Source organism: Montipora foliosa, chromosome 9 (genome assembly GCF_036669935.1).
Source record: "Montipora foliosa isolate CH-2021 chromosome 9, ASM3666993v2, whole genome shotgun sequence".
Lineage (NCBI taxonomy): Eukaryota > Metazoa > Cnidaria > Anthozoa > Scleractinia > Acroporidae > Montipora > Montipora foliosa.
The window spans coordinates 10801428-10813927 of record NC_090877.1 but is presented as its reverse complement, the minus strand read 5'-3'; the positions used below and the strand labels follow the sequence as shown (position 1 = coordinate 10813927).

The following is a 12500-nucleotide window of genomic DNA, read 5'->3' as shown; positions in this document are numbered from 1 at the left end:
ATTCTGGTGCCATTTCAATTTTACCTGGCTGCATGTTCCTTGGGTTTTCAGTAGGGAGCTCAAACAAAGCGTTTTTGAATGACGGACAGCAACCAGAAGTGGTTCGTTTTTCCTTTTCCCTTGCCTTGGGACTACTACATTTTATTTTTAAGAGTCTTAACTCTTATAAAAAAAATTTGCTTGAAAATTCGGGCGAAACCCCAGCCCAAGAATGCGAAACCTTCACTGGCAGTCGGCGTTCGAGGCTCAACAAGTCATGTGCTTATAATTAAGGCTAAATGGAACGACAGCTCTATGTTACTCGATATTGGGAAAGAGAGCTGTCTGACGCGTCGGCCTTAAACAGGCTAAAAGATAGATGTTGAATATAAGCTTAACGTGGCTCAAACCAGTTTCAACACTTTCAAGAGACCTTTTTATAAGAAGGATTGACAGTACAAAACTTTATCACATAACAGCAATGTTATGGTATCAAGTGAAACATCAATTATTGCGGAACAAGAGCCAGTCATTTTTGTGACGTAACAAGTTACCATGGTAACAGGAAAGCATTGCAACAACACCCTATATTTTAGCTTTAGTTGCCCATACCTGAAAAATGAACTCGGTGACCTCAATTTTTATTGCACAAAAGTAATCAGCAGGCCAAGATGATACTCTGCAAAGTTTAAAAGAATTCTGTGGAGGGGATTCAGAGCTACCTTAAATTTTGAATTATTTAAGGTGGCTCTAAATACGCTCCACAGAATTTTTCTTAACTTTGCGAAAGTTTCATTCTGGCATGCTGATTACATTTCAGAAATTAAAAATGGGGATCACCGATTTCTTTTTTGAGATACTCAGGTAAAGCCAAAATATGGGTGTTTTTCCAGGGCTTTCCTGTTGCCATGGTAACTTTTTACGTCACTAAAATGAACGAATCTTTCGCAGCAATAATTGGTGTTTGACATCACAGTACCATAACATTGCTGTTAAGTGATAGAGTTTTGTAATGTCAATCCTTCTAATAAGAACGTTTCTTTCAAGTGTTGAAACTGGTTTGAGCCACCTTAATTTTGCCTTTAACTTTGTTTTTGGTTCAACAGAAACGTGGAGTTGATGACAGTGATCTTCTCCCATACTTTCCTTACCGAGATGATGGCGAGCAAATCTTAAAAGTTATTGAACAAATGGTGACGGACTACGTGGACTTGTGAGTATGAATTACATTGGAAGGATTTTGTCGTGCATTAATATGAGAAATTTCAGCCTGGTTACGGAGCTGAGAAAAGGTGCTAAGATCCTGGAGATGAGTCATGATAAAGAAAACAAACATGGCGAAACGCAAACTTAAAGTTATAACTTTCGTGCCTATCAAAGCTTTGTCAACTCTTGTAGATGTATTACTGAAGCTACGTGGGTACTAATGACATGGAAAATACAGCAGACAAGGCAAAATGATTCCATCTGGGCCGCCCTGTTACGGAAACCAAACTATTCTCTTCCAGTTTAAAGAAAATGGGGCTAGACAATCTGCGAGCCAGCGAGCCATGCGATCCATGCGAATTTTGCATTTAAGTCTAAGCACCCATTTCAAATAGCGCTGATAAACAGTTATTAAGCCTAAGCACCCATTTTAAAACGGTTAGCTTTCAATAACTGTGTGACTCGCATGTTGACTCGCATGGCTCGCCATGTTGGCTCTCATGACTCGCAGCCATGGCTCGCGTGACTCACAGCCATGGCTCGCGTGACTCGCAGCCATGGCTCGCGTGACTCACAGCCATGGCTCGCGTGACTCGCAGTCATGGCTCGCGTGTCTCGCATGGCTCGCAGCCATGGCTCGCATGACTCGCTGGCTTGCACATTGTCCTAACTCAAAGAAAATGAAGAAGAAATGCTTGAAGCAATGTAATCGAAGATTTTGCTCATTTGCTGCCATGTTTGAGCACGTTGTTTGAGCCCCACTCCGTCAGCGACCTTACAAGGTAGGCATAGTTGGAAAAAAAAATCACCCCAGTAACTTGGCTCAAAATGGGAACAATTTCCAGATCCCGGTTGGAAAAACCAAGATCTCGGCAATCGAGCCATCCCACTCTCTCATATCAACGCATCGAAACTTTTACAAAGGATTTAGTGGCGAGGCGAGCTCAGCTCTCGAAAACCGCGCTCATATTTTTGAACAGGCCCTAAGAACGAAGGATTAATGGTATCTAAACTTGCTTTATCCGTCTTCTGGGGCTATGAAGACGAAGGAAAACATACATGGGTACTAAGCGAAGGTATTAACATATCAAATAACATTAGCATAATAACATAATGGCATTACATCCCTTTGTTCATTTTTGTTGTCAACAGAAAACTAATCCACCACATATTCTTGAAAACTGCCATTATGGTTCATGACTCGATTCGAGAGACCAAACTGAACACATTTTGATTAGTTTAATTTTTGCTGCTCTTTGTAAATATAGTTGAGGCGAGCGATAGAGTAAACCTACCTGTACAATTGTGCTTATAAAGTACTAGGGTCCCTCCCTCGAGCTCCCTGTAACAGTCCCTAACTTGCAAAACGTTGGGCGGACAATTCTTGTCTTTGATAAAATTGGTAATACCCTAAGGGGGCTCATCCTGTTTTAAAAAAATAATCACTTGATTTCGTGTAATGGGATGTAGGCAACGAGTCATGTATGAGCAAGGAACTAGTTTAAGTAAACTTAAGTGTAGTAAATATCCATGCGATAAATCTCATGACACATTGCTTTTGACTTATCATGATTTATATTTCAGCTCATGAGTCTGGTTAATCGACTTTTTACAAAATTATGTGATGCTCTTATTCCACGTTCATGTTACTGGCATTTTATCGTTTGTTTAATTGTAAATTCATCAAGAATTTCGTCTTGGCGGTTATCATTCCTTATCTTCGAAAAGTTCTGGAGAGAAATTTCGACTTAAATGTTTCATTGTGTTGTATAAATTGTTCTTTAAGGTATTATCACGACGACGAAGACGTAAAAAAAGACTACGAATTTCAAAACTACCTCGATAAATTGTCTACTGACGGTAGTGACATTGGAGGGGTGAGTATATTAATATCACCCATGCCTTTGTTTGAAATTCCTTAACTACAACGTCGTCGTCCGAAATTCCTAAACCTTTAATTTAACTTCCGGTTTATGACGCAGGCACATTGGCTTTTTAAATGCACTACCGCCTTCAGTTGATATCGAGCACCATTGGCATTCGCGAATCTACTCTTCCCCTGAGCTGTTTCGAGTTCTTTGATTAATGAATTAATTAATTAATTCGTTCATTCATTTCTATAATGTTATTTCTTTTTATGCTGGTTTACAATTTCTTCTCCTTTTCTTTAGTGGTTAAGGTGGCTACAGAATTGTTGATTTAATTCTAACATGATTTTTCTGCAATTTTCCATCTTGTAAAATTTAAAATTCTGCTAGATGTTTAGGTAATTAGTATATACATCACAATCTCATTTTCTGTATATCGTTTTTTCTTGTTCATTGCCCGTCTATCTTGTACATAATTTGTGCTAGTATTGCCGGCGATAAACGCGATGCCTATCCCTGATTCTTGACTGCGTTTGAGGATATTAAGTGTGAAAATGATTTGTTCTCGTTCCACAGCAGAGTGATTAGAGAACAAAAGCCCTTCGATCTTCCCAGGTAGATCTTTTTCTGGGAAGATCGAAGGAGACTTTGCTCGCTGTTTTGCTCTGTTCGAATTCAGCGTTGATAACTTACAAAGACTCGTAAATACTGAACCGTACGTTAGAAAAACAACGAGAGGGAAGGAATCGAAATCATTCAATAAACATGGCAGTTTGAGTCTATTTTGATGCTCGAAGGAATGCGTACATAGCCCTAAATTTAAAAGACTTTCGAAATCCAACTTGGCGGACAGTTGGTGTGCGGTGGTTTCCGGTAGTTTCGAACCCTCGTTTCACCATCAAGTCATTTTCGCATCCACAGATTCCTTTCCGCCCAGTTCGTTTGATTCTAATTTTAACTTTCTTAAGTACTTGGGTGCGAAACGACCACATTTTGTGACTGGGCTCCACAGGTAGCCCTCGCCAGTAATAATCAGTGTCTGTTAACAAACCAATATACAAACAAACAAACAAACAAACAAAAAACAGAAACAACATACTCAGGGAGAAGTAATATAATAGAATCATTCTATAGTGACGACTGAAACATTGAGCCACTCTTAACTTCATCAGATTCAAGGATTACCAGCAAGCATTCGAACAAAAGACGAACTCTGTGAAATTTTGACACGCATCATCTCCCACGTGAGCATTCAACACGCTGCAGTCAACTATCCTTTAAGTGACTATGGTCAGTACATCCCCAACCTACCAACCAAGCTGTACAATGATACCCGTGTGGTAGATGATGACAAGTTTTCTGTTTTACGACTGCCAAATGGGAATACTTCTGCTGTAAGTATGAATTTTAATATTGCGTACTTGAATAATATATAATTCCTTGCCTCGCGGAGCGAGTTTATAATTTTGTCGTGCGTGAGAATCGCGCGTGGACCCCTTCCAAGCACGGAGGAATAGGAAGCGTAGTGGTTAGAACGCCAGACTTCTAACGCCGTTATCCAATTCCAGAGGTCACAAATTATGCTTCAGTATTTTGTTTTGTTTTCTTTAGCAGAATTTTTTTTTGTCGTATTTTTTTATTTATTTGTTTTTTTTTCTAAATTGGGTCAAGAATGAAAAAATAATAAAAGTAAGACGTTCAAAAATTATGTCAAATTTCGTTTGTTCAAAGTGACCTCTTTGGCACTGCAACATCCCCCAAGCTTCACGCACGAGGTTCTGCCATGCACGTATTTCGTGTATGATAATGAACTGTATTTGAAAGAGAATTGAATGAACGATAAGTTATTAATGACATTTGTATTCTTGTCCGTGTATGAAACTTTGGCGCACAGAGCCATATTCTGAGTTCACGTTAACGTGATAACAAATTTTGAGTCTATGGAATAAACAAAATGCCGGTGTTCTGGTATTTCTTAATTTCTATTCATATTCTACTCCTTTCCAAGCTTCAAACCACGTCTTCATTCTTTTGAATACCGACTAGCCTCAAATTGCTGGGATTCCCTTTCTGAAGAATTTGTTTTCCGAATGATATTTTCGTTTTTTATTTTAATTACCAGGAGCCCATCTGTAATTACCAATAAATTGACAGGTTCTTGCAGTTAGTCCGTCAGTAAAAATCAAATGGTTTGGCATTTATAATTTTACAGATCGAGTCGAGTTTTAGCAACATCTTGGGATTGTACCGGTTCGACTCTTTGTTCGAATACGGGAACGAGCTTGAGGATCAAAAGGCGGCTGAGCTCATCAACCGTTACTATGGTAAGCTCATGAATGATGTTCAGCCTCGTATGCAAAAAGAGAACCAGAAGCGGATAGACGGAGGTGACTTGTCCTATCCGTATTTTATTCCCAAATGGTTGACCAATGGAATTCAGACCTAGCTGATCATTTTATTGAGTGTGGATCATGTGAGATCAGCGCATGCGTTCTGAGGCGTAAATAAGGTTGTCGAGAAAAAGGAGCGTAGTTTATTTGCAATGATAATTGCTAATAAGAGTTTCAAGTTCCATTGTTTCTAAAGTGTGGATCTCGTAATAACAGTGGGGATCATTTAGTTGAGGTTGTAACGGTCGTTTTCTTTTGGTGAGGCCTAATTAGTTTAAGCTTTCTAGTTTCCTTTAGGCTGCCTCGTCATTATTGTAATGCTCTATATTTTTCTTTCATCGATTTTGTTGTATCTTTAGTGTGGCAAATAAATGAATAAAAATAAATACCATGTTTTTAGCATGCTGTGCAAGATAAAAAAACAGCAAACAAACATGCCAGAGAAGCAACCGAAATATAAGACCAACTCATGCATCATGAATAGATTCAAATTTGAAACGACTGCCCACTTGTAGTTATGAATCAAGGAAATTCGTTTTGTCATGGTTGGCCACAGTGACCTTGGCTTGGTTTTATGACACTTAAGTGAAAACCGCTCTAAATCCTAAATGAACAAGCAAAGACAAACCTTGAAAGCTATTCATGACACTGCTTCGTCCGTTCCAATTTTATTCGAGTCATCCTATAGAAGTCGTTTTAAATCTCCCCACTCAGTTGTTTGCGCCACCGTACCAACATCAAACCAACATGGCGGAGATGACGTAACGTGCGTGTCCTTGATCTATTTAACGGGGATCGACTTGAAAAGCATAAAAGCAAGAATCTTCACTCCAGTTTTGAAAAGCAAAGAAAAATGTGTTGCCTTCAAACTTTAATTTGCAAATTTAGGGGGTTACTTTCTCAAGGACGGTGCATACTAATTTAAAGGGATTTTTGCGCAGTTTATGACTATGCGGGAAAAGCATAAGTGTTTTTGAAACCAACAAGAAAATTGGGTGTAACCACGCATTTTTCAAAGATTATTTATCAATACTATTTGTAAATAGCTTTAAAATACAAAGCAATGTGTCGGGTTCTTTTCCAAATTGAAGCTCAATTATCTCTGAAAGATGCATTGTTACCCCCAGTTTTCTTTATGGATATCAAGAGGACTTGCTAAGTTTAGCTTTTTCCGTATAGTTTTAAAACCGTGCAAAAATATCCCTGTATTAGCAAGCATCACCCATGGGAAACCAGAGTATCTCGAGATGCGCAGAACATATGCGCAATAACAATAGTAGGCACCGTGTGTCGGTGGGGAATGACACAAGAAAATTTGCTCTTATCGAACGAATTTATAATCGTACTAAGGAAGATTTGTAAGAAATAAAAGTACATATTTGAAGAACGGGATATAGATGAGGGAGAGAGAAGTGATCCTCCTCGCTCTTATCTGGAAAATTGAAGCAATATATATGAATTATTGACCAAGCGTGAGGTCAAGACGGCTGGATATTGGCCAAGTTTTTTTTTTTTTTTTGCATGTTTATTGACCGAAACGAAGTCGAGGTCCATAAACACGCAAAAAAATGAAAGAGGCCAATATCCAGCCATCTTGATCGACCAAGCTTGGTCAATAAAGGATTTATTATATGTGATAAAACACCAAAAATGATATTTGATCTTCGGGACCAAGCGAGAAATCCCGAGCGGGCAAGATTGTTCCATCTTGCCCGCTCGGGTAGCCAATCACAGCGCGGGATTTGGCTCATCTTGCCCGCTCACGAAGCTACTCTTGTAATAATGTCTTTTATAGTAGCTTGAACGGGATTCTACTGAACCCATGGCCTCTGCGATACCGGTGCAATGCTCTAGCAAGTGAGCTATGAAGCGGGGTTCGTGTGTACCCGTGAAAGGACGCTACGAATGAAATAATTAACAATTAGACCCGTAGCCCGCAAAGGCTCTGGTCTTCTAGCCCTGGAGCACTTATTGGGGACACTGTAAATTGAAATGAACAAAAAACCGGAGTACCTGGTTGTCTACTCAGTGCAGAGCAGAGGACCGACGAATTCAACCCACTTATGACGCTTTTTTTTTTTTTTTTTTTTTTTTTTTTTATTTAAACATATTAGTAATTGTTTGCCCCAAAAGCACCTAGGCTTATCAAGGGGGCTCACAATAATACATTAATCAGGCTTAACTCTAAACTATGACGCTTAGTCTGGGAATCGAACCCGGGCCACATTGGTTGTAGGCGAGTGCTCTCATCAATGCTCTATCTCTGCACCCCCTTAGCACTAAACTCCGTGAACCCGTTTCCATGAATACTGAGGCCATTTTCGGTTCCAAAGTGCTAAAGCAAAATTTTCATTCTGTCAATCAATAAAGGTGTTTTTTTCGAACCACAGGTATAGCCTTTGTTTTCTAGGAGTGTCGTGTTACGAAGGTGCCATTAACAAAAGTATGTGTTGGAACTCAACGATTTTGTTTAAAACTGCGTAAAATGCAAAAAGATAATACAAAAGTCAGTTTTATTCACCGAACATTACATTTTTATGCCGCTTAAAACAAAACCATGAAGTTCAAATTCAAAACTTTAATTTGTAAATGGCTGCATCTTCGTAAGGCAATATCGCTACAAATAGAAACACCTGTGCTTGACGCAGATAATAACTGAAGAGGTAACGGATCGGTGGATGTTAATAACAGCTAGCTGCACTTGAAACAAATTTATGATTTCACGGCTGTGCAAGAAATTTCGGAGGTGATCATGAATTATTCATTACTTTCAACGACTTTTTGATACAATATCGTGACGTCTAATGCTTAATTAATAAACCATTGTTACCGTTTTTTTCAAACAAAACAGTTCATATATCAATACAATTTAAAGAGGAAAGAATCAACGGCTTTTCCCTGAATAACCTCGGTACGCAAGGTAAGTTTGGACAATTTTCAATGTCACAATAACGCTAACCAAGAAATGTTTTGAATGAGAAATGAAAAATACCGGATAATAAAGGGTCATACGCGGTTATTTTAAGATATAAAGAGAGGCAACGAAAGCAATGGTTGGAGGAGCCCAACGAGTAAAATTTTGCTTTAAGAATGAGAAACTACAAATTTCATTTTATACAAGTGCCACGGCTAATCTTCGGCTCAACGGACCTTCTTCTCGACAAGACATTTTTTTGGACGAAAAACGTATGCGCAGCGGTCGTCGTTCAACAAAAGATGCCAAACGCTTCAACTTATTGATTAAAAACGTTAAAACGTTCAGCAGGATCTTTAGTTACACTTATGGCCGCAAAGGACGAAAGGTCTAGAAGCAAACATTAAAAACATAGCGTAATGGCGCGAAAAACTGGTCCTTATCTGGGGGTGTACCTCGTAATTTGTTTTCACAATATAAAATACGCTTGCTTTAGTCGAACACTGAGACTGGTCCATAAAGAAAAAAAAAATACTTAGAAAGTTCATTTAGCAACCTCGTTCCTTGGGATATTCTCCGCCGAGGTTGTTATATTACGAGTTCAATCTCTTGATAACTAAGGCTATTTCTGTGCGGCTATCGGTTTTCGTTATCTTTGTTGCCCCTTTCTTTATTGTGAGCCACTTGGGCCCTCGCTTCCACCAGTCATTACTCGAGTAGCACACGCGCACGAAATAAACCAGGTGAATCTTTTAAAAATATCATTTAAGCACTGCCAGAAAAATTGTCGTTCAACGCATCGTTTAACGATGAAAACAGTTCTAAAGAAAAGTCTGTGAATCTTATGATACTCAATCATTCCGTGTGTGGCTTCCTCTGAAACACCTTCAGTAAACATAGACCAGCCTGAGAGCCGGTGATATAGCGTTTTAGTGCGTGCTCTTGTTCAGTTTCTGTCATGCTATTTAGGAGACAAACACGTAAATCGAAAATGATGTTTACAAAACAAATTTGAGAGCGGCGTCTGCTAAAAAAAAACTTTTGGAATAAAGGGATATTCCCAATTTTTCAACTGTACAAGTTTATTGTACATTTTTATTTCATGGAAGTCCAATAGTTATTCGAGGTCAGCTTTGTTGTCAAAGTTCTTTCTTTTTCCATGGATGGTTGACGAGCTGTGGAACTCTTGATTGGATGAGCGATCGCCTGGGAGTACGATTATGCGATTGTATTAGTGACCATCTAGAAAAGATACATCGGATCGATGAGCCGGGAAAGGCACTCGAGGAATTTGTAAATTAAAATAAATCCCTTCTTTCAATTCAGATATTGACACAGTGGAATAACAGAAGAAAATTTGTGAATCATAGAATAAATATAGATTGAAGACTTACGTAATGTGAAGATGAAATTTGTGTCCCTTAGCCATTTAAATATAACCTGCTTGAAATCTTCTTTTAAGAATAGTAGATAGTTCAAATCTGCTGGTTATCATCCCCGTATCCGTTACATAAAATTCTTGCCTCGGTTGTTTAAAAGGTGGATAACGCTACCCACCGGATAAATCACTATCCAGCGAATAAGCACTAGCAAAACCAATTGAGTTATCCAGTCCTATCCAGTGGATAGTGATTTATAATTATCGAGTGGATAGCGCTATCCACCTTTTGAACAACTGTGGTATGAATTCCAAAGTAAATTTTGATGGAAAAACCGATATCGCACTCATCGCTTCGTGATTCATGCGATATCGGTTTTTAGCGTAAAATTTACCGTGGAATTCACTAGTTAGGCAATGAATTTTTCCATAGAAGAAAGCAAAGAAAATGATTTAATTATTAAAGCAGCCACCGGAAACATCAAAACGCGGACAATTCGAAACCTTTTATTTTCACAAACCCTACAGGCAGTACGAATAATAACCAGGGAGCTCCGTTTTTAGGCTTGGCTAAATCTATACATTAGGAAGCTCATCTTCCTTCCTTGGTTTAGGATCCACCAGTTTGGTAATGAATTTTTCTTGAACCGCATGAGTTTTAAAAGAAAACGAGCACACCCTCAGCGAGCGAATTAAAAAAAAAGCCATTTCAAAGTCAACAGTCAATAACCGGCGAATTGGAATCACGCTAAAATTAGAAGCCATTAAAAAAACTTTGTCAGTTCAAGGTCAAAGAAGAGTTTTACTGATCGATGTACTTTATTCCACTTTATTATTGCACTATTACGCCATTTTACCATACTTGGTCAAGAGAACGCGCATGATATGAGACGGTAATACACTGTGGCGTCCCGGTTTAGAATAGAGCAAATACGCACGGAACGGGAGTTTTTCAATGAAATAAATTGTTTTCAACACGATGAAAAGCCTGAGAATTTAGCTTGTCATCGTTTGCCACTCGTCGTTTTGCTTATCCAATCATTATTGGCTGGCTCTTTGTGCTGTTTACATCGTTCGCATGCGCCCAATTTTAAATGGCCAAAATGCAAAGCGAAAACTCTAGGAATCTGGCCAGGCCTGGAATCTGGCTTTCAGTTCACCCGGAGGAAACCACTGATTTAAATTACGACGAAAAACTTGTAGAGGTCAGGAATATATTAAGCAGCTGGAACTTTCACAGACTGACACTAATGCGGTGTAAAGTAGCAGTACTTAAAAGCCTTGTTGTCTCGCAACTTGTTTATGTCTTATCACCGCTACCTTTAAATGTAAAGGATTTTTAAGAAGTAACCCAATGATCCTAAAAACGAGTATGAAAGTTTTTCAACTAAACTACTGAAAGCTCAAAAAGCAAATGTGCAAACTAGTTTACACAAAACTTATATCCAGGAAAATTGTACCTCCTAGGCAGGCTCAGCAGAAATGGGTAACGGAATGCGGCATAGAAGACGAAGAATGTATTAAGTGGCATGATACTTACCAACTAGCTTTTAAGTGCTGTACAAGCACAAGACTTTTCGAATTCCAGTTCAAGGTTTTGCACAGACGAATAGCAACTAACGAATTCTTAGTTAAAATCGGCCTCACAAGACGACCCAAACTGCTCCTTTTGCAAAGATGGTCCTGTCCCAGAGTGACGGCTTTTTGGACCTTCTTAATACAACGCTTTATTTCGTCTCAGATTATTCGGCCAGAAAACTACTAATTCAATCTTCTTATAGCATTAGGTTTGATGCCAGACTCCTCCAAAAATCATTGTCAAATGAATTTTTGCCTCCTTTTAGCAAGACATTATATCTGGATTTGTAAAAACAATAAAACGCTACCAAAGGTAGAAGGCTTTTTCAGATATCTTAAGTCGACCTATCTATTTGAACAAAAGGCTGGAGGCACCTTACAAACGAAGTGGGACTTACTGAAAACTTTAATATAGAAAACCGCTCTTTTTTCTTGCTTCTTTTACTTTGATAAGTCCCTAAACCAACAAATCCTTCACCGCCTTTTCACAACAGCCTTGCAACCGACAGCCCTTAAACTTTAATGCTTTGATTTCCTTTTCAGTATGGAAAGCAATGTATACTGTTTTACTGTAAATATGTAAATATGTCTATGCTGTAAGTATGTTGTTTTTTTTTTTCTGTGTGTGTGTGTGTGGAATAAAAATAAATTGCAAAAAAAAAAAACTGGTGTTTTAACGGGTTTTCGAGCAAGTCCTTGCAATTGCCTCGCCCATCAGGCCAGATCTAAAGGGAACGGATTTTCCATGCGGTGTGTTCTTGAAGTTGAGGAAAGCTCAATATAGCCCTACATAGAACCAATTTATAACAAGATTTGACTGGAAAATACTCATAAAAAAGCAAGGGTTCGTCAAGATTTCAGAGTTCCAGAATTTGCCATAATTTCATTGAAAATCAAAAGCCTTCGGCGCGCGCGGAGCTCGCTATTAATCACATCTGAAAATGTCTGCCTTCTAGTCTTCACCGATAAGGGCGAAAATGTATAAGCCCTGTCTCACAACTCTTTCTTTTCTTTGTGATCTCTCTGATCCCTTTTCCTTCGAACGTTTTTCTTAAACGTAAATCCTGAAAATCTCTAAGGCTGTTGTTTTAACGGGTTTCCAAGCCAGTCAGTTTCCCCGCCCCCTAAAATCCCCCCAGCGCAGGTCTAAAGGTAACGGATTTTTATGTGCTATGATAAGGATGTTA

The 12500-nt window shown here is 38.8% G+C and overlaps 2 protein-coding genes across 7 annotated transcripts in view; both read left to right on the top strand.

The window, feature by feature from the left end:
• Positions 1–5836, top strand: part of LOC137971133 (allene oxide synthase-lipoxygenase protein-like) — a 36330-nt gene extending 30494 nt beyond the window's left edge. For all 5 annotated transcript variants that reach the window (XM_068817875.1, XM_068817874.1, XM_068817876.1 and 2 more), the window contains 4 exons: positions 1086–1192; positions 2972–3062; positions 4226–4447; positions 5266–5836. In XM_068817875.1, coding sequence (XP_068673976.1) covers positions 1086–1192; positions 2972–3062; positions 4226–4447; positions 5266–5499 — 654 coding nt within the window. In that variant the 3' untranslated portion in view covers positions 5500–5836. The remainder of the gene's footprint in view (positions 1–1085; positions 1193–2971; positions 3063–4225; positions 4448–5265) is intronic.
• Positions 5837–8224: 2388 nt separating this feature from the next.
• LOC137971231 (uncharacterized) overlaps positions 8225–12500 on the top strand; it is a 17590-nt gene continuing 13314 nt past the window's right edge. The window contains exon 1 of one of the 2 annotated variants that reach the window (XM_068818008.1): positions 8225–8363. The gene's annotated coding sequence lies outside the window, so the exon portion shown is untranslated. The remainder of the gene's footprint in view (positions 8364–12500) is intronic. The other variant, XM_068818009.1, reaches the window with a different exon arrangement.